Source organism: Rattus norvegicus, chromosome 4, assembly GCF_036323735.1.
Source record: "Rattus norvegicus strain BN/NHsdMcwi chromosome 4, GRCr8, whole genome shotgun sequence".
Taxonomy (NCBI): Eukaryota; Metazoa; Chordata; class Mammalia; order Rodentia; family Muridae; genus Rattus; species Rattus norvegicus.
Genome location: NC_086022.1, coordinates 112,471,866 through 112,494,284, shown reverse-complemented (window position 1 = coordinate 112,494,284; position 22,419 = coordinate 112,471,866). Strand labels below are relative to the sequence as shown.

Here is a 22,419-nt window from a genome sequence, read left to right as displayed (position 1 = left end):
ACTATAAGAATTATTTGGAGCAATTTCTATTTGTTTTCAAAAATAAATTGCACCAATCTTCCTTAAAGTACATATATTTATAAAAGAAAATATTTAAACTCTACATGAGACTCAGAAAAAGCAACTAAACAATCACCTGTGGAAAATTCCATTAGGAGAAAGCAAATAAGATGTCCTAAAATTAATAAATCTGTCTACTGAGGTGAGTTTTAATATTACCAACTAGGAAAACAATTTGTCCTTTTTATTATTTAATTCATGGTTTATGAATGCCTGAAGAATCCTAACTGAAATGAAATAATAAGTGTGCAATATCTCTAAGAAAGAACTCACTGGGATTCTTCATTGCATATCCTACATAGGCTCTGACATGTAGTGTTGCCTAGACCTAAGGCATGTGCCTCCTGTCTTCCTGTGTTCATTCACTGTAGTACACAGATAACACCTGCCCTTCATAATATCCAGGATAATTTAAAGATAGAGAAAACTAGTGGACCATATGAATAAATGAGACAATAGCTTAAATTAAAGAAAGGCTGGAACTTAAAGCATCCATACAATTTACAGGAAGACGAGGACTAATATCTATCTTTTCCTAAGAAAGAGATATTGGTGCAATTGTATTTTGAGTAAGTAAAGGATATCCAATGACTCCACTGAGTACTTTTCCTCTTAATGTCCATTAAGGTAATGTGGCTTAGCAAACATCCACTCTGGACTATTGGCCACAAAATTTCCCCAGAGTGTTCAATCGCTCCATGTATAAGAGGATTCTGATTTTCTATGCTTAAGTCATCTTGAAGTCAGATATATCCAATGGCAAATTAAACATGTTTAAGACACTTTTACTTTCACCTCATGTAGCAATAAAGGGTTTATAGCAAAATCCAATACACCTACATCTTCCCTTCTCCTTCTGCCCTCAGAGGAAGCTGGCGGTAGTGAGCTGAGAATCACTTTGACCTTCAATGCTACTTCTTCCAATCTATGACAAGATTACCCAGTCACTCCAGATTTGCATTCCTTTGTGTGAAAAACGAAGGTGTGAATAGTTGTTTCCTAATGTTAATTTGGGTGTTTCATTAATGTGTGTAGAGTTATGAGCACAGTGGCTAGCACAAAATTAGTGCTTAATAAATAGGAGTTATTGAAGTTTTTCACAAATTAGTCCTATAATTCTTTGACAACAATCTTAAAAAGAAAATTCCTTAATGAGTAACATCTAAACTCCTTTATAAAAATTAATATAATTTCACTACACTTACGTATATTCTGAGAATGAAGAGAGGTAGACAAGTACTGATCACTTGCCCCCAAGGGAACATTATTAAAGATTAAGGAACAGATCACAATGATTGCAGCTAATAACTAAGCTACAACTTGATTCAGAGAGGCTTCTTTTCAATAACCTAAACTCCAGATCAAATGTTGCTCTCTCCATTGAAAATTAAGCACTGATTATACCATGAGCCAGTGTTAAGAATATTATTAGCTTCTATTTACTATGACACCATGATCAATGACGTGCATGCATTGTTTTACGTGATTCCACGTTAACCTCATGAAGTAGACCTCGTCTTATCCTGAAGTCCAATTCCTTAATCACTGTGCCTTCTGCTGGTCTAGGATTTAGACTGCCATGTGTCACAGTTGGATGAAATAGGTATCTGAGAGATTTTCGGGATACCATGGGTTGATAAAGTATTACCACTTTTTTAAAAGATCTATAATATCTTGGACAATTTCCAAATTAGAATGTTTGGGGGGGGAATCTCAACCTCATATTACCCTACAGCAACAAACATGGCTTCCCTACTCAGGTAGAATGACCTAACTACAAAAGTTTCATGAATACTGAAATTCGTATTTCTCAGTACATCCTCAGAGAACCTTGGTCACCTGGATTTGTCTTGAGTGTCTTCATGCTACTCTACTAAGAACTTTCCAGTGTTCTGGGGTGAAATCTGTCTCTGAGACACACCATGACATTTTTCTTTACCCTTTAGTGTATATTCATGGTTCTCTTATCACCCTTTTATAACTCACAAGACTGTGTTTGCATTTTGCTTATGTCCTAATTCTTGATTTTCCTACAGTTATAATGGAATCTTATTATTTGAATTCTTTTCTAAGAAATATATGAACATGATGAGAAGACACTGAGAGACACGGGGATAATAGCCTAAATATCCCAGATATTTCTAAGAAATTTTTTCTATGAAAGTCACTTTTGGTTTGCTACTTCAACTCATTCATTGTGAACTCCATGGAGCAAATTTTCATTTGAGTTTTAGTAACCAACAAGATGCAATATCTTGAAGAAACTAGCATCCCTGAGTTTTTATCTGATCTTCTTTCTTCCTCCCTATTTTCCCTCCTTCATTCTCTCCCTCTGTTCCTCTTGCCCTTCTCCCTCCTTTTCTTCCTTTTTTCTTACTTCCTTTTTTCCTTTTAGTAAACTTCAATCTAAGAGTTGACCATGAGGGCAAATTCTGCATTTTGATCCTAGATGTAATTCAAATATATCTGTACAAGTTTCCATGCTAAATTGTGTATGCAAAGTAGGCTTTCTTTTAAAGCCGCTTAGGGAATAAACTCAAAGGCTTAGAAAACAGTGACTCTTTGAATAAAGTTATTTAATCTACATTGCCATGAGATGACTTTCTAAAGCAGATTTTGTTTACATAAGCTACAAGGAAAGGCCAGAGAATGTATTTTCGTTTTAGAATGCTATTTCTAAAAGTGAATTCAAAATAAAGCAGTGAAAATTATCTGTAATTGCTCCCCTTGCAGGCTAATTCTGCTATCATTTTCTATTTCCACAGATTCCCACAGAAGACCTCAATGAACAATAAGAAATTATTCTTCATATAGATTGACATTTTAACATGGGAACAACAAACTCATTTCCCAGGGGCTCTCTGTTCCACATTCATGATATTCTACTATTCCTTAAGAATAGAAAACAGATGAATTGTACCTCAGAGAATTTGTGTCTAATATCTCATTAGACATTTGAGAAACACATGCCAACGGTGATAAAGTCACTACTCAAAATAATACATTTAATTATGGAAATAATATCAAAGTCTCATTTTAAAGCTTAAAATACATTATGAGTTTAAGATAATTATGAGTAAATATATTATCGAATAAATATTAAAGGACTTAATATACTAGAAGGAAAATGTACAAAAACACATTTAGACATAAGAAAATGGAAAAAAGGATAATATGTGATTTATAATCTCTGTCTGTCTGTCTGTCAATCCTTTTGTCTGCCTGTCTTTTGGGTTTCTGTGAGTAGAGGGCATGTATACCAGTACAGGCAGACAGGTATACATGTATGCGGAGGATATACCATCTCAGCTGCTGTTCCACAGGTATTTACCTTCTTATCTCTTACATGGCCTGGAACTCAACAAGGAGGCATAGCTTTTTGGCTAATGAGCCACAGAGATCCACCTATCCATGCTTCCCCAGCACTGAGGTTACAAGTACACAACATCACACCACCTGGCTTTTTGTAGCCTGAGCTCTAGAGATTGCAAAAGAGACCAAAAAGGTAAATGCAGTCACCTTGGAAGACCATGTGAAACAATAAAAACTTGTTTCAATAAACAAAGAATTCACAGCTGAGGAACGCCCAATGGCTGAGAAACACCTAAAGAAATGTTCAACATCTTTAGTCATAAGGGAAATGCAAATCAAAACAACCCTGAGATTTCACCTCACACCAGTGAGAATGGCTAAGATCAAAAACTCAGGTGACAGCAAATGCTGGCGAGGATGTGGAGAAAGAGGAACACTCCTCCATTGTTGGTGGGATTGCAGACTGGTAAAACCATTCTGGAAATCAGTCTGGAGGTTCCTCAGAAAATTGGATATTGAACTATCCGAGGACCCAGTTATACCTCTCTTGGGGCATATATCCAAAAGATGCCCCAACATATAAAATAGACACGTGCTCCACTATGTTCATAGCAGCCTTATTTATAAGAGCCAGAAGCTGGAAAGAACCCAGATGCCCTTCAACAGAGGAATGGATACAGAATATGTGGTACATCTACACAATGGAATATTACTCAGCTATCAAAAACAATGACTTTATGAAATTCATAGACAAATGGTTGGAACTGGAAAATATCATCCTGAATGAGGTAACCCAATCACAGAAAAACACACATGGTATGCACTCATTGATAAGTGGCTATTAGCCCAAATGCTTGAATTACCCTAGATGCCTAGAACACATGAAACTCAAGACGGATGATCAAAATGTGAATGCTTCACTCCTTCTCTAAAAGGGGAACAAGAATACCCTTGGCAGGGAATAGAGAGGCAAAGATTAAAACAGAGAAAGAAGGAACACCCATTCAGAGCCTGCCCCACATGTGGCCCATACATATACAGCCACCCAATTAGACAAGATGGATGAAGCAAAGAAGTGCAGGCCAACTGGAGCCAGATGTGTCCTGAGAGACACAGCCAAAATACAGCAAACACAGAGGCGAATGCCAGCAGCAAACCACTGAACTGAGAACAGGACCCCCGTTGAAGGAATCAGAGAAAGAATTGGAAGAACTTGAAGGGGCTCGAGACCCCATATGAACAACAATGCCAAGCAACCAGAGCTTCTAGGGACTAAGCCACTACCTAAAGACTATACGTGGACTGACCCTGGACTCTGACCTCATAGGTAGCAGTGAATATCCTAGTAAGAGCACCAGTGGAAGGGGAAGCCCTTTGTCCTGCTAAGACTGCACCCCCAGTGAACGTGATTGTTGGGGGGAGGGCGGCAATGGGGGAATGATGGGGAGGGGAACACCCATAAAGAAGGGGAGGGGAGGGGTTAGGCGGATGTTGGCCTGGAAACCAGGAAAGGGAATAACATTCAAAATGTAAATAAGAAATACTCAATAAAAAAAAAACTTGTTTCAAATCACTAACATTGCTAACATTGGGGAAAGTTCATTTTGCAACAATCTGTCATCAAAGAAACACAAAAAGGCAAGATTGCACAGAGAGATTCAAGAGGAAGGTCATGATAAATTTACATTTATTACTGACTTGACTAATCTAGACTCCTGAGATCTCTCAGACACTGAGCCACTAACCAGGCAGCATACCCCAGCTGATATGAGGCCCTGGCACATATACAGCAGAGGACTGCCTGGTCTGGCTTCAGTGAGAGAAGATGCACCTAATCATAGAGAGAATTGAGACCCCAGGGAGTGAGGTGGTCTGGTAGGGTGGGGAGTGATGGGGTCATCCTCTTTGAAATGGGGAGGGGGAGGAGGTATGGGATGAGAAGACTGTCCTCTGATTTACCTTACATTTAAGTTATGTAGAGAGTTTTGAAGATTTCTGAATGGAATTGAGTGAAGTTCTTTCTTCTGCATCCAAATGGTATTTCATAGATGCACAAATGTTTAATGGGTGGGGACAGAAAGAGGACCAAGCACTATAGAATATGTGATTTGTGACCTATAACTTTCAAAGTATTAGATTTTAACACTGGTCATCAGTTAAGAAGTTTCCATGGAGGGGAGGCAGGCAGGGTAGGGGTTAGAGTGGCAAGAACAGGAGGATCAGGTGAAAATAAGGAGAGAAGATGAAATTGAAGGAGGGAATGAGGAAAGAGATAGGTAAGATTGAAATACATGCCCTAGTGCATTGGAAAGTAAAAATCATCCTTAATGACATTCTGTTATATGGATAAATCACTGCTTTATCAGACATCATCAGAGGCCCTTACTCCTGAGCAGATGGGAACAAATACAGATACCCACCACCAAACATTATGCAGAGAAGGAGAGAGAGAGAGAGAGAGAGAGAGAGAGAGAGAGAGAGAGAGAGAGAGAGATGGAGTGACAGAGAGACAGAGAGATACAGAGACAGAATACAGGAACAGACAGAGAGACAGAGGATGAGAGAGAGGGAAGGAAGGAGGGAGGGAAGAAGGAAGGTGGGAGGTACGGAGAGGGACAAGGAGAGGGAGAGCAAGACCTCTGGGAACACACAGCTCTGAACTAGATGTCTTTATAAAAGTCCTCTGGAATTTGATGTGGAATTCTGAGCTCAGAGTTCAAGGAACCAAGCCCATGACGGAGGAGGCAGAAGGACTTGGGGAGATAGTGGAAATGAGGAACACCATATCAAGTATCTATAAACAACTCGTAGAAACTCACAAAAACGGAATCAGTAATCGCAAGGTTTATTTACATCCATCTGCAACAGTTCCCCTGCATAATATATATATATATAAATATATATATATATATATATATATATATATATATCCTCTCTATACTATAGCTTTTAAGTTTAGTTTTTATTTGACTTTTTAGTCTGTGACCAAATCAATCTCTGATTCTTCTGCCTTCTCTTGTGGCTATTTTATTTTTCTCCTATTCAAATTATGATATGATGGCTTTTGTTATGGTGGCTTTTGTTTTATCTTAATATATTTTATTTTGTTATGCATTGTTATCTCCTAGAAGCCTTATGTTTTCTAATGAAAGGCAGAAAGGGAGTAGATCTGGAGAAGAGAAGGTATGGAAGAACTGGTAGGAATAGAGGAAGAGGAAACTATTCAGATTGTATTGTAAGAGAAAAGAGTCTATATTTAATAAAAAGGAAAACACTGGTGCTATTTCTAACAACACCTTTTCTAACTCTGTTGCTAAAATATATGTGTTTAATTAGAATTTATATTTTGAAAGTATTTTTCATGGTTATTAAATTCTTTTATTAGCTCTAATGATTAATTTAGAGTGTTCAATGCTTTATTCTTTGTGGAATTGGAACATTTGTACAAATGCTTATAGCTCTATTTATTTTTGATTGTTTAATTTTCTTTTTCTTTGAAAATTATGCTTTATGTAATCCAATACTGTTGAATCAAATTATAAGGGAAACTTAGGTTCCTGGTTTTGAAGGGAACATTTTTAGTGTTTTGATTTTTGTGTCAGTGAAGTTTTTTTTATTCTATTGAAGTACTAATATGTACACTTTATTACCAACTTTCATAACTCATTAATAAAGGTTAGATATTACTAAGTACATTTTTTTCTTTCTAAAATTATCCTTTAAGGTTAAGTTTCTCAATATGATAGAAAGAAAAATGATTCTTCCTGATGAAACTATATTTGCATTTCTGAGATTAATTCTTTCTCTTCATTTGTTGTATATTTTCATACAGGCTCTTGAGAGAAATTGGTTTTTCAATTTCTTTCTCAATTCAGTTCTCAGTTTTCTTCTTCTCCCTATGTTCCCTTTAAACCAACATTTTATGAAAAAATTCGTAGAAATTGAAAGAGCACAGCATGTTGATTTTCTACATGTCTGTTGCTAAGAGATAGCATGCTCCCATTATTGCCCCTTGTTTCATCAAAACCCCAATCTTTGTGACTAACACAGTAGACTATATCATAATGTATGTTTGTGAATCATATATCACTTATAAGTATTGTATTAAGCTCAAAATGATAAAAGTATCTCAAGTAATATGGTTTCCATTTTCATGTCAACATGTAAATACATAACACCTTAACTTTGTCAAATGTTCACATTTTACCCATAATCTCATAATTATTATTTTTCCATCGAATTTTTCCATATAAGAATCTAAATGGGGGTTGGGGATTTAGCTCAGTGGTAGAGCGCTTGCCTAGGAAGCGCAAGGCCCTGGGTTCGGTCCCCAGCTCCGAAAAAAAGAACCAAAAAAAAAAAAAGAATCTAAATGTATTAATGTATTTTACATAATGGACTTCCCATATATTTCCCTCAAATATTGAATTTTTGTTATTTTATTTTCTTAATTGTTTGAATTCACACTTTTATTTTAGTGGTTGCATCTGTAATAATTACAACTTCTCAAATTATTTTCCTCCCACAAAACTTTACATACACAATTATTCTCAAATTATCAATATTATTTACATTATTAATTTTTGTAACACTAGTCATTTACAGGCAGTAGCCTAGCATTACTGCCCTCTATTCACAAGCTGACTGAAACAGGTGCAAATACCCACTGCCAAACATTGAACAGAGATTACGGACCCTAATGGAAGAGTTGAGGGAAGTATCTATCCCCTGAAGGGGTTAGAAACCCCACAGAAGGCCAATATGTTAACTAACATGGACCCCTGGGAGCTCTCAGAGACTGAGCCACTAACCAAAGAGTATACTCAGGCTGGACAGAGACCCGTGGCACATATGATGTGCCAGGGTAGGGGGATATTTTGGGGGACCCACTCTTTCAGAGGTAAAAGAAGGGGGAATGGAGAAGATATTCTGTGAGGGGGCATGGAGGGGGACAGCATTTGGGATGTAAATGAATAAATAAATATTGAATGTTTGACCAGTTCTATTTGAGCTTTTTTAAAGCATGTTGTTAAATGTCCACATATTTTGAAAATCATTTGTGTTGTGTCATTTAAGCCTTGCTTTACCTCAGGACAACAATTAGTCCTCATGGACTAGTTTTTTAAAGTATTTAAATGATAAAGTTTCTTAACATTAATTATCTTCTTTGTTCGATATAGTTCAAGGTCATTCTAATATGAAATGTTAACTCGTTTCTGCCTGAACATTCATCAGTGATGAGCACAAGTTAAAGACCCTGGCTGAATTAATGCTAAGGCACACTCTGTTTATCTACAATTTCCTTAACTTCATGAACACAAGTGTTGGTACCATAAAATCATCACATGCAGCACTTAAGTATAGTTATGATAATTGCATCAAAACCATTCTAAGAGATTCTAAAAGACCCATGAATGCTTGATTAAAGTTTAAGGACAAGACTCTGAACATCAAGTGGACAATTCAGAATTACAGTAAACCAAGGCCTTGTCTCTCAACCTTCCCACAAAGAGTCAGTAGGAAAGCAAGTCCATTCAACCACTGTTCCTTGAAACCTCAGCTAAAATATCAACTCAAACGATTATTATCAAGGTTCCTACAAGTCTTGGTACAAAGTTTAGACATTTTCTCCTTGGTTTAAACTTTTCCATTTTTTCAACTATTTTACCACCATCATCGATTGTTATAATTCCTAACTAATTAAAAATTTAATCATTAATATATTTTAAATCTTACAAAGCAAAGTACCAAGAAATATACCTGTGAATCTACAGTAACAACTTCTTTTTTGTGGTATAAAAAAAGTACCCAGCTAATATTTATTTTCTTCAGTAAATCCAAGTTAGAATATTTTGAAAATGTTGTCACAGCCTAATCTGTAGCCCAGCTATCACTATCTTAAGTTTCCCAGAACAAAGTATCTGGGAGAGGGTGGAGAAAGTTCAAACTGCACCCATACCTGACAATACATCAGGACTGCTAACAGGAAAGGGCCACACACGTAACAGTTTACAGTCTTTACCGGGAAGAAATTTGTGCTTTTGATGGGAACCCCCTAGAGTCCATGCCAAGCACCACCCACCTCCCTGACTTGTATGAGCATTGTGCTTACTCATTTTGGTGTCCCTCCCTTCAATCCTATTATAAAAGCTGTCATCTCAGTCCTGACAAATCATCCCAGGTTCACAAGACAGGTAAGTAGGAGCTTTGTAGGGGCTCACCCATTGTACCACAGGAGGGTACCTGTCCACACAGAACAGAGGACTCTGAGAATCAGCACAGGCTTTCTGGGGAGTTTTCAGGGGAAGGGAATAAGATGTTTTCTTTTCATTCCACAATAAAGGAGAGAAATGGAGTGAAAATTAGTGTTTCCTACAGTTAGTCAAAGGAGACAGAACAGATTCTTCTTCTCAACATGTCCTCTCTAGACCATATTCTCACACCATGACCTGGTTGTTTCTTCTTCACAGACAAGATGCTGCCTCGTGTAGCCCTCACCACCATGTCCTGGATGCTGCTGTCCAGCCTGATGCTCTTATCTCAGGTGCAAGGTAAAATTTCAAGTGTCCAGTAAATGTCCCATGAGTGTCCCTAGCCAAAAAGTAAAGGAAGGTTCTGCAGAGACTCATGTGGTAAATAAGAAGAGAGCCTCACATCAGATAACAGTCTGACACATAACTGTCCTCCTGCTTGACACTAAGTCACTAATGATGGACAGGATCATGTCAGTCCATTACTGAAATGAAAGAGGTTCCTTTTAATTGGTGGGTTGAAGGAATGTGTGGAAGTCATTAATGAACTGTTGAGAAAAAGAAGGACTGGATGAGTCAATTTAGAAATTGACAGCCCTGGAATTTGGAATCTATGAATAATATGAGAAGAGTGAAACATGAAATTAGAAGAATAAAATTTCCAATAAAGTAGGTCAATCTCAAGACTCAGATGACTGTTAGAGAGAAAGGGTGTTCTGTATTCTGTGTAGTCTATACTCTGATACTCTGTGTTCTTGACTTAATCTCAAAAGGCAGGCCTCATCAACTTTTGCTAAATGGACCTTCCTATCCATTTCACCGCCTTGCTTTCTTTATCTCCTTCCACCCCAGGTGAAGATGCCAAGGAAGATGTGCCCACTTCACGTATCAGCTGCCCCAAGGGCTCGCGTGCCTATGGCTCCTATTGCTATGCCTTGTTTAGTGTATCCAAATCTTGGTTTGATGCAGATGTGAGTGCTTGTGGGTGTGGAGGAGGGAAACAATGGGATGTACCTGTCAGTCTCAAAAGAAGTGGACTCCAATTTCCATGGTTCCTTGAGAATCACAATGAACTCCTGTCTTTCATTCATTACCCCTACCATCTACATTTGTTTACTGTTAGCTAATGAAGTTTCAGTCTGTCACTCATTCTGTCCCTCTTACCTAGCTGGCCTGCCAGAAGAGGCCATCAGGACACCTTGTGTCTGTGCTCAGTGGATCTGAAGCTTCCTTTGTGTCCTCCTTGATTAAAAGCAGTGGTAACAGTGGCCAAAACGTGTGGATTGGGCTCCATGATCCAACACTGGTGAGATACCATATCTTCCCAACAGATTTCACTCTCACTGATTCTGTTCCCAATCTCATTTGCTCTGTTTCCATGAGAAAACCTCCCATTGCATCTAGAGACAGTATTATGGATTGTAACTGGGGCAAAAGAAAAGTCCCTGAGTTCTGTGAAGGTCCCTAGCCTTCAGATGAAGTCCATGTGACTATGGACGGCCTTTACAAATTTTCTCAGTGAAGGTTTGAAATCTCTTTTCTGGGATTGTGGGTGTTTGTACTCAAGATTTTGAGAGAACACAAAAGGGAAGATATCGGCCTTTGTTCTTCACAGAATCTACAGGTGTCTTGAAGTTCAGGAACATGTAGCATAGTGGGCTATATTCCTCAAGGTTTATGTTATTTTTTCTGGGTTTAAAGAATTTGTGATTATCACTAGGCAACTGGTAATAGGAGGGAGACATTCAGGTTGAATTTTTTGCAGTATCTGAAAGAATAGATCAATTTTCATGGTGTTGAACATAGGTATCAGCTATTGCCAGTAAGAGATCATGTAAGCAGAGCTTTAATGGCTACCTTTTTCCCATGGTTGCCCCAATTCTAGGGCCAAGAACCCAACAGAGGTGGATGGGAGTGGAGTAATGCTGATGTGATGAATTACTTCAACTGGGAGACGAATCCTTCTTCTGTCTCTGGAAGTCACTGTGGGACCCTGACACGAGCCTCAGGTAAGCCAGAGGGCAGTCCTCTCTGAAATCCAATGCTTTTTAACTGTTTTCAATTGTTGACCTCTCTTCCTTTTTTCATGTCTCTCCTCCCTTTGTTTCTCCTTCCCTTGAGGTGAGACACTGGTAAAGATGTTGCAATGACCCTAACATCTAGACCTCTTACTCTTCTGTGTCTGCAGGATTTCTGAGGTGGAGAGAGAATAATTGTATCTCAGAATTGCCATATGTCTGCAAGTTCAAGGCCTAGAGTACAGAGATGACACCATGTGTTGATATATACCTCACCAAATCAAGAACCCCAATGGGAAGATCAACAACAACAACAAAAAGAATATTCTCCTCACAGTCAACATCTGACCTCCTATTTTTCTCCTCATCTGCCCCTTCCTTCCTCTCATTTGAGGCTCTTCTGTGTGTACTGTGGCCTGAGATCTCACAGCACAATAATAAAATATATAACTCACGCTCATATCTCCTTGTGCTCTAGTTACTTGGTAAATGAACAAAATATATCAGTTAAAGGAAAGAGATAAGCAGAACTGGATTTTAACGGGGGAAGAGAGAGACATTTTCTTCATTAATGTAACTACAATTAGAGTTTTCAGGGTCCTATAAGGTGTTTCTCATGCTCCTGTACAGAGTTCTAATTAAACCTACTGGTCCACATACACAAAATGGCTTAAAAAATGAAAATCGAGGGGGAATTATAGGAAAGAAGAAAGGAATCAGTGATAGTAGACAGAAGATGAAAAATGGCAACTGTGTACAAAGTACATGAATTACATATGTGAAAGTGTCATAAAGAGCAGTATGTGGGGTGAGTGTGTGTGTGTGTGTGTGTGTGTGTGTGTGTGTGTGTGTGTCTGTGTCTGTGTCTGTGTCTGTGTCTGTGTCTATGTGGGTCAGCTAATTATATTTTTTATTATTCTATCTTTAATACAGTCCAGTCATTATCCCCCTCTCAGTCTGCCCTTCAACTGTTTCTTATCCTATTCCTCCTCTGCCATACCAACCCCAGTAGATTCTGTGCGAAAAGTTCCACAGAAACTGAAGCGTTTGATTCCAAAAGAAGGAGGTCTCCTGGAACTGGTTGTGGAACTCTCTAGCCAGAGGAATATATTGAGCTGTAGGTCTCATGGCAGTCTATTTTATCTTCTTCTATTTCCTTTTCTATATTTATGAAATGTTCCTGATAACCATAGTTGAGACTTTAAGCAAGAAAATTGGATAAAAAGCCACGCCTTGAAATGGGGTCACTGATCATGACCTTTTCTCCAAGATATCCAATGCCTTGCCTCATAATCATATAATTATAAAATAGTACTTTGATGAAAATCCTTCTGACAAAATATTAAACTCATATGGCTATGCATGTGTAATTGAGGTGGGCTCTGACATTTTGGTATGGACAGCATTATTTTTAAGTATAGTTTTAAATTGAACTTCGAGCATTTTTAGTAAGACAGACATTAGATGTTAGAGATTACCCATGGAAGTTTATTAACTTGTTCAGGATCTAGGGATCATTAACCAAGTGCCCGTGAAGACATTTTGAATCCACTCCTGGAAGTTTGTTATTAACTATAAGTGACTTTTTTGTATTTTATTTTGTTAAGTGATAATAACATTTATTTCATTTGTAATTGATTCTTTGAATCCACTCTTTGGAAGTTGTATTACCTGAATGATTTTATAATTCCTTGTGTCTGATGATTATGATAATTGTTCATTGTAACTGCTTCAGTGAACATATCTTTTAGGACTGTAATACCTGTTTCTCCTGTATAAAAACCCCTACTTGAAAGTTGCAAAATACACTCAGATTCAAACTGCTTCTGTGTTTGTTTCTGTTTGTCACCGCCGACTCCTTACCCGCCTAGGCTTTGAGAACCTATGTCAGAGGAAACTCCACACCCATCTGGGGAGGTCCATGGGACTCCTCCCCCATCTCCAAGAGGATGTGCTCATCCCACTCCCACTTTTCAGACTCCATTGGGGCCTCAAGTCTCTCCAAGTTTAGGTGCATCTTCTCTCACTGAGGCCAGACCAAGCAGTCTTCTGCTGCATGTATGTTGAAGACCTCTTATCAGCTAGTGTATGATGCCTGGTTCAGAGTTCAGTGTCTGAGAGATCTTGTGGTTCCAGGTTAGTTGAATTGCTGGGCTTCCTGTGGGTATACCCTCCTCTTCCTCAGCTTCTCATAGGACTGTCAGTTTAAATTCATTTGTTAAAAAAGGAAAAGGGTGGAGAAAGGTAAGCCATGGTATTATTAAAAAGATATACTGGAGTAAATTTAGCCAAGTCCAATTTCAGAAAACGGCACATTATTGAGAATCAAGAGAACCATTTGAAAAATCTTAAAGGTGCTCAGTTCTCTATGAGGATGTGCCTGAGAGCAGAACCACAAAGCAATGAGGCAAAAACTTTTCAGGGCTTCGGTAGAAATAGAATACTCCTATAGATCCTATAGCAGAGCTGCTTTTGCTAAATACGCTGTAAGATACTAACATAGCAATTCAAATTGATCTGACTTCATCTAGCTCATCAAATACCATAGGTTAGTAGGACAGAGCATGCTTTGAAGTAAGTATCGTTTACTATTTTCCTAGGGTTACTTGTCACTTATAGGTATTCTTAGAGTTTCATAGACAATTAATTGCCCAGGAATACATTGCAGGTGTATTTATTAATGACTATATAAGGTTTTGCATATTTACAAAGTCAAAAGATATTAAACTTAACTATTTTATGTTGGGGACAACTTATACCTTAACACTTTAACACCGTTATTTCTATAATAGATAGGTCAGCAGGAAAAATACTTGGAAGTAAATAATTAACTTGACCAGTATAATCAGTCCACTTAATATGCTTGACATTGCCCACCTGGGGACCCATCCCATATGCTGCCACTAAACCCAGTCTCTATTGCTGATGCCAAGAAGTGCTTGCTGACAGGAGCCAGATATGGGTGTCTCCTGAGAGGATCTGCCAGAGCCCTACTTAAACAGATGAGGATGGTTGCAGCTAACCATTGGACTGAACAAGGGGTCCTCAGTGGAGGAGTTAGAGAAAAGACTGAAGGAGACGAAGGGGTTTGCAACCCCATAGGAAGAACAACAATATCAACCAACCAGACCCCACCAGAGCTCCCAGGGACTAAGCCACCAACCAATGGGTACAGATGGAGAGATCCACGGCTCCAGGCACATATGTTGCAGAGGATGGCATTGTCCAGCATCAATGGGAGGAAAAGCCCTTGGTCCTGTGAAGTCTTGTTTCCCCAGTGTAGGGTAATGTGAGGGCACTGATTTGGAGTCGGTGTGTGGGAATAGGAGCATCCTCATAAAAGCAGGAGGAGGGAGTATGAGAGAGAGGGAAATGAGGATAACATTTGAAATGGAAATACATAAAATATCTAATAAAAATAAATTATTAAAAAAGAAGGAAATAGAAAAAAGCAAGCCAGGATTGGTATGGTGGCACATATCTATAATACCAGTGTTTAGAAGGCTGAGTCAGGAGAGCTACTGGTAGTTCAAAGCTTACCTAGGATATGTAGAGAATTATAAAGCAATCCTAGTACAATGTAAGACACAGCAAATGAAGAATACTTTAGGTAGTTGCAAAATACACATCCTTCTCAAGTCTAAATGAAACAGTCTTCATGTTATGTCAAATTGCTAATAAATATGAAAATGGATGAATAATACAAAATATTTTATCATCTCAAATGGAATTAAAAGTCAAGGCAAAACCAGAATCATAATAGAGCAATCTCAATAATTTTGGAGATGAAAGTGGACACTTGTAACTAATACATGGAAAAGAGAACACACAGGAGAGCTTATACTAGTTTGAAAAATGAATATACAATGCATTAAAGCATGAAGTGTACTGCAAATCCAGTGCTTAGGGACAATCTGATAATGCTAGAGAAATGCATGAGAAAAGAACAAAGATCTAGTACCTATAATGTAGTGGTTCTCAACCTTACTAATGCTCCGACACTTTAAGACAGTTCCTCATGTCGTGGTGACTCCAAACATAAAATAATTTTTGTTGCTACTTCATAACTGTAATTCTGCCACTATTATGAATGATAATGTGATTATATGTGTTTTCTGATGCTCTTAGGCAATCTATGTGACAGTGTTATTTGATACTCAAAGGGTTTGCAACCCAGAGGTTGAGAACTATTGTGAGTACAATCTAAGCTAATTCTGAGGAAACAAAAGAAGCAAGCAATGAAATAGTAAAATAAGCAGAGGAGAAAGGGTAAGACAAAACTCACTGAAACGGAAAACGTAAAATCAGTGGGAAATAATTCACAAAATAGAAATAATCATTTTTTTAAAAAATCTATAAAATTTGTGAATTTATAGTCAGCCAACTTAAACATAAGGAGCCACATGTGAGTGATATTACAAGTGGAAAATATACTGTTATGAAAATATATGTTCTGAAAATAAAAGAAAGCAATAAAGTTAAAACACTGTATAAAATACTGATTACTGATTTACACGACTTTAGCTTAGTGATGGTTAACACCAATAAGTCAAGTCTGTGAATAATGCCTAAGATAACTCTCTAAGTAAAAAGGCTAGAATATAAAAGTTACATTTTATTGAGTAAAGTTACAAAACTATTCTGTGTGAAGTTTTTGTTACAATTGTGTCATCATAAGTAGATATTATTGATACGAAATTATATTTCTTGCAGCGAAGGCTTCTGTGATTTCTGGTTTACTATGCTGAAAATTGAAGGCAGGGTGCTCTGTGTGCTATGCTACCACACTACACTGAGCTACAGCGTTCCCAGAAAACATTCTTAGCGTGAATACCAGCTAAACCTTTGAATTCCATTCAAAATAACACAGAAACTTTGAGGTAACAATAGGTGAATTAAATAAACGACCAGTAGGGGAAGATTTGGGCCAACCTACAGTGTAGTTCTAGGAAATAAAAAGAAAAAAGTTGTTCGTGTGAAAGAAAAGAAGGAATTAAAGAACATAAATTAGGAAACTAAATATGTTTATTCTAGCCATATTTCCTCTGAGTGGAAGATTGCCGTTCATCTCACAGAAGTCAGGTACAAAAACGTGCAAATGAAAGCACACAGTATGTAAATAGAAGAGGTTCCAAACTGTGGCCCCCAAGCTAACTAGAAAACCAGGAATGTGTGTTGCAAAGAGCAATTTGCAAGAATAAATGAAACCTAGAATTTGAAGGTCCCTTACCCCTACCACTTCATGTGGCTTCCTAAGCAAGCTGTCCCTATCTTTCTACTCATAAACGTTTGGGTGCTGCTCTGTAAGATGATGCTGGTATAGATTTTGCAATAAAAGCCTAAAAGTGAAGACGGGAGAACCTCCCCCCAAGCTTCTGGGACCTTGTGCCATGGTTATGATTGTGGTAGGCTAATAGAATGCTGAATACGGAGAGGAGAGAGAGAGCGAGAGCGAGAGCGAGAGCAAGAGCAAGAGAGAGAGAGAGAGAGAGAGAGAGATTCCTAGTGAAGGTTGGGGAGGGTCCCCTCAGTGGAAACAAATTTCAGTGGTCATTGCTTATATGTAACTTCACCACCAAATTGTTCTAAGTATGTGCACTTACTTAAATTTTTAAGCTGCCAAGATTTCCTGAATATGCTTGCTTTCTACAATTTAACTACAGGCTTCAAGGAATCTTTGAAGCATTATAAAGAGCTTCAAGTTTTTTCTTGTTTTGGTATTACAACTGCCTCAAGGTCACCCTTGGTGGATTTGTTCTAACCAAGAAAACATTAAAAAATGTTTCCATGTCTATGATGAGGTCACAAAACTATTCTGCTCACTTTCTTCTTTTGCAAAAGATGATCTGGGAATCAATAACAGGTTATCTTTTGACATCCGTATGCATAGACTAGATGTGCACACACACACACACACACACACACACACACACACACACACACACACACTCACACCCAGTGTTAGCGCATTTGAGATTGGGCATACACTATTCAGCCTTCAAATAAGACTGAATCCCATAACAACACTTTGAGTACAAGATAAGATTCTCTTGCCATAGATAATCCTGGCATTGGAACTCAGTTGATTTATGCCTTTTGTGAGAATGTTTGCCCCTACAAAGGAAAGATAAGTACAGTAGTTTCTTAATATGATATAGAATAATTGTCTTTTTAAAAAATGGTTAATTTTGGAGAGAATACATCTGACTGGTGTATTAGCTATCCAAGTCAATGCAGCAAGGCCTTTTTTAACCTTGCATTAAACTGTGTTGGATTAAAATCCTACTTCAATTGTAAACTGATGATATGTTGTAGTTTAAATAAAGTGATTCAGGGCTTTCCTTTGTTATTTTGATGCAGAGTTGTATCTCTCTACAAATGGTTGGCTTTCCCTATGGTATGTCTATCTATTAATTCTTTTTTTTTTCTTTTTTTCGAAGCTGAGCTAAATCCCCAACCCCCTATCTATTAATTCTTATTGATACATAAGGTACCCTATTTGGTTTCGGGTAGTAGTGTTGGTGGTGGTAGTAGTGATGCTGTGTGTGTACACGTGCATGTGTGTGTGGAAGAGATAAGGGCACTTATTTAAGATGCTTACTCAAAAACAAAATAAAAAATGATTTGTTCTAAAATGTTAAAAGCTGTTTTTCACTTTAAGCTAGATGCAAAGAGACTGTCCCAGGTCCAGACAAACAGTCAGGAAATGGTGGGAATAATAATAATAATAATAATAATAATAATAATAATCATTATTATTATTAATATTATTTTGTTATTATTATTATGTTACATTGAAAAGAGAAATTCTAATTTGGTGAAGCATTTTAATCCCTTTCACATAATGATCCAGTTTTACAGTCTCAATTCTCCATGCACGTGATGCTTGCTAATTTTTTAATACAATTTTATGAAAGAACAAAATGGCAGATAAACATAAGCCCATTTTTCTACAATCAGTCCAACCAATCTGTACATTAAAAAAGTGAGTGCTTAATAAATATAAACAGAATGCTTGCCTGTTTTTGCCTCTTCTGGCATTGAGAATTGAACCCACAGCCTTAGCTATGCTGGGTTAGCACTCTGCCTCAGAACCAATGCCCAGTCCTGACTTCGCCTTTGTCATGTATACTCAGTAGCTACATCTTTAATCTATTTTAAGATTGTGCGTGTGCGTGTGCGTGCGTGCGTGCATTCATGTGTGCGTGCATGCGTGTGTGTGTGCGTGTGTGTGTGCAGTGTGGAATAGAACTCCAAATTTCAGCCTGTAGCTTGTGGACAATCTGGTTTTCCCAGTAACATTTGTTGACTAGAGTAGCCCTTCTCACCATTGTTTTGTAGTACCCTTGCTAAGAATCATTTGATGATGTATGTCAAAGTTTATTTTGGGTCTCTGTATTCTGCTTTATTGATCTGTATGTTTTCCATTGTATGAATATGAACAGAATGAAGAAAATAATTTCCATTGTAGAAGAATAGAATACAAAAAGGCATAGAATTGTTCTTTTTTATTTAATTGGATATTTTATTTATTTACATTTCAAATGTTATCCTCTTTCCCAGTTTGATTCCTTTGGTTGTTAATCCTTCTCTGACCCATTTCCCTACTGAATTCACACTAAGGGACTCAGGACAAAATCAGATTTCCTTTGTGTCTCTAAAATGCCTATTTGTAGGGGACAGGCAGAGGATGATGGGCATGAACAAAAGGGATAAAGGTAATATATAATGTTAATATGCTGAGTATAAGCAGGACTCATTCAGAGAGCACATACTCTTTCATTAAAGCACATAATAGATAATAGCATACCTTGAAAGCAATGATAATTGACAGAGCATATGTTTGTGACTTGCAAAATGGGTAATTAAACACAATGTGTACATGCTAGCAGCCTACTAAATGCATTATGTCACCACTTAGATTCCTGGCATCCTTTACACCCTCCACCCCCATCAGCTGGGCTCTGCAGACCATGTCCCATCTGCTTTTCCACCCAGCAGTGCCAGACCATCCTTAAGTAAAACTCAGGAAAGCTCACCAACACAAAGAAGCCAGAGATTCTTTTTCCTCCAGGGGATCCCAGCCACTTTCTAGGTCTGTGTTTGAAGTGTGAACAGCTGGCACAGTACTTGTGCCAGCCTCAAGCTCATAGCTCCTGCAATGATGGAGCTCCAAATGAACTGCCCTCTGGTGGGGAAGCTGCAGTACTTGAAAGTGTTTCAAAGTCGACACAAGCTGTTTATTGTTCCTTAGATCTGAAAGCATCCCTGTTCCACGCCAAGTTTCTGTGGTGTTTAGAAACCACTCAGGTAGAAAACTGGTTATTACCTTAAACAAAAGCCACTGGCACTTTGGTCTCCGGGGACTGTGCTACTGTTTCATTAACATTCTCCTCATTCTGTTGTTCTGTTCCTTCCACTACAAATACCTTCCCTTCAGATTTTTCCTAAAATAAAACCAAAGCCATCTTGTATATGAAATACAGAGTTGAGCCTTGAAAGGAATTAAGGGAGCAGCCCAGAATGGGTGATATCACAAGTCCAAGAACAGTTCTAGGGATTCTAAAGAATCCAGAACTCTCGGGTGTAGAGGTAGCATAGGAACTCACTTTGTAGGAAAATAGCAAATCAAAGATAGATAACTGGTCATAGACTGAGCTTCTTTCTCAGAAATAAGTTTTCCATAAACTTCATGTAAGAAACAATTATGAATTTCAAACTCTCTGTTCCAGGGGTTTCCATAATTGTACAAAAATATTTGTAGATTATAGCTATGCAGATGAAGGCAGGCACAAGGTAAGGTCTGCGACTGGGCAGTGAAAAAGTATGGTGGGCACAGAATTTTGAAGAGAGGAGGAAGAGAGGAGAAAGAGGAAGAAGAACCAAGATTGAGGCAGAGTAGGATGACCCAGATCCATGTGGTCTTAAATGTCCACAGGTAGTTATGAATATTTCATAAGGGATCAATTTTTGTAGGACATTTTGTCTTATTTAGGTGGGCAGTTTATAACATTATCAGTTGGTCGTGAGTAATTGTGCAGATGTTTTGTGGAGTTTGAATTTACTGACATAAATCTGATTGTTAAATTACAAGCTTGTTGAGTTTGGTCTTTATTGCCTTACTGGGAGTTGTGACTGCAACCACAGAGGGCAGAGGCTGGGAACAAGAGTCGTCTCTGAAGCAAGGGAGCCTCCAAGATAGGCGGCCTCCCACCTTGGGAACTAGATGAATGGCCAGATTACTGCAGGGGTGCGGGCCGCAGCTAGGGATGGAGATTGTGAGCTAGGAGAGTTGGGTTGAGACGCTCAACTCTTTAAGATGAAAATACCTCGAAGATGCCATGTGGCCCAACAGAGCAGGCAATAGCATGGGTTGGTAGATTCCTTTTTAGTTTTTGCCACTACAAATATTTCCTTACCCTCAGGTTGTGCCTTAGACCCCCAAACTGTGTTCAATCACAACAAAGAAAACTCTTTTTAACACTTAGTTTCTTGCTGGAGGAGTGGACATTATTTTTTCAATTAATATTCCTAAACCAAATCAGTTACTCATGAAAACCTTCATCCATCACCCGAGAACAACAGCCATTGTGTCCTGCTTCTCCAGGTTCCTTGTGTCAAGTGTGCCTTTCACTTTGGAATGCATCTCCTCCCATCATAATGCTTTAAGCTTTGGAATCATCAGTCCACAGCTAGCATTCCTGTTTCAGAAATTTGTGCAAAATTTGTGTTAGAAGGTGGATGAAAGGGCACAGATCTTGAGGTTTTGTAGCCTAGTCCGACTTCCTGGTCACTCTTTGCTTCCTAACTGCTGATGTACTGTGACTCTGGCCACTCCTTTCACCATACCTGCCCTAGCTATGGTCCTGCCTACCCCACAATGACGGACTGACCCTCTACCTGTCTGATACAAAGACTTCTCACTAAAGGAGTCTTTCCACATTTTTTTCTATTATTTTTCTCTTTTTTTCTATCTATTTTTTTTCAGAATCTTTTATTGGTTATTTTATTTATAACATTTCAAATGTTATTGCTCTTCCCAGTTTCCCCTCAGTAAAAGCTCTATCCCATCCCCCCTTGCCCCTGCTATTCTGAGAGTGCTCCCTGCACTCAACCACCCACTCCCACCTCACCACCCTACCATTCATCTACACTGGGGCATCTACCCTTCACATGACTAAGGGCCTTCCCTCCCATTGATGGCAGATAAGGCCATCCTCTGCTACATATGCATCTGGAGCCACGATCTCTCTATGTGTACTCTTTGGTAGGTGGTTTAGTCCATGGGAACTCTAGGAGGTTTGGTTGGTTTTGTTCTTCCTGTGGGTTTGCAAACCCCTTCATCTCCTTCAGTTCTTCCCCTAACTCCTCCATTGGGGTCCCTCTGCTCAGTCTAAAGGCTGGCTGCAGGCATCTGCATCTCTATACTGGTTGGGCTCTGACAGAGCATCTCAGGACACAGCTACATAAGGCTCTTGTCAGCAAGCACTTCTTGGCATCAGAGATAGTGACTGGGTTTGGTGGCTGGCTGGATCCCCAAGATGGGGAGTCTCTGTATGGCCTTTCCTTCAGTCTTTGCTTCACTCTTCCTCCCTGTATTTCCTTTAGACAGGAACAATTCTGTGATAAAATTTTGGAGATAGGTGGGTGTCCCCATTCCTCAACATTGATTGCCTAACTTCTAGATATGATCTCTACAGGTTCTTTCTCCACTTTACTGGGTATTTCAGCTAATGTTATCCCCATTGGGTCCTTAGAGACTCTTGCTTTCCTAGCAT

At 38.5% G+C, this 22,419-nt stretch overlaps 1 protein-coding gene and 1 long non-coding RNA gene across 5 annotated transcripts in view; one reads left to right on the top strand and one right to left on the bottom strand.

The window, feature by feature from the left end:
• The window catches only part of LOC102556035 (uncharacterized), a 68,727-nt gene extending 48,461 nt beyond the window's left edge, over positions 1-20,266 (bottom strand). For 3 of the 4 annotated variants that reach the window (XR_005503651.2, XR_005503650.2, XR_001837616.3), the window contains exon 1: positions 19,971-20,180. This is a non-coding gene — a long non-coding RNA (uncharacterized LOC102556035). Of the gene's footprint in view, positions 1-19,680 lie in introns of all 4 variants that reach the window. The other variant, XR_005503652.2, reaches the window with a different exon arrangement.
• Positions 9,547-12,102, top strand: Reg3g (regenerating family member 3 gamma). The gene is made up of 6 exons (NM_173097.1): positions 9,547-9,566; positions 9,843-9,923; positions 10,476-10,594; positions 10,792-10,929; positions 11,509-11,632; positions 11,812-12,102. Exons 2-6 carry the CDS (start codon positions 9,848-9,850, stop codon positions 11,877-11,879), a joined length of 525 nt encoding a protein of 174 aa, NP_775120.1. The 5' UTR covers positions 9,547-9,566; positions 9,843-9,847; the 3' UTR covers positions 11,880-12,102.
• Positions 20,267-22,419: the final 2,153 nt, after the last annotated feature.

Bases quoted from the DNA above. Each gene is read 5' to 3' on its own strand.
- Reg3g (NM_173097.1), top strand. From the start codon at position 9,848: ATGCTGCCTCGTGTAGCCCTCACCACCATGTCCTGGATGCTGCTGTCC. The intron at 10,595-10,791 runs GTGAGTGCTTGT...CCTCTTACCTAG, and splicing joins AATCTTGGTTTGATGCAGAT to CTGGCCTGCCAGAAGAGGCC. The intron at 10,930-11,508 runs GTGAGATACCAT...CCCCAATTCTAG, and splicing joins GGCTCCATGATCCAACACTG to GGCCAAGAACCCAACAGAGG.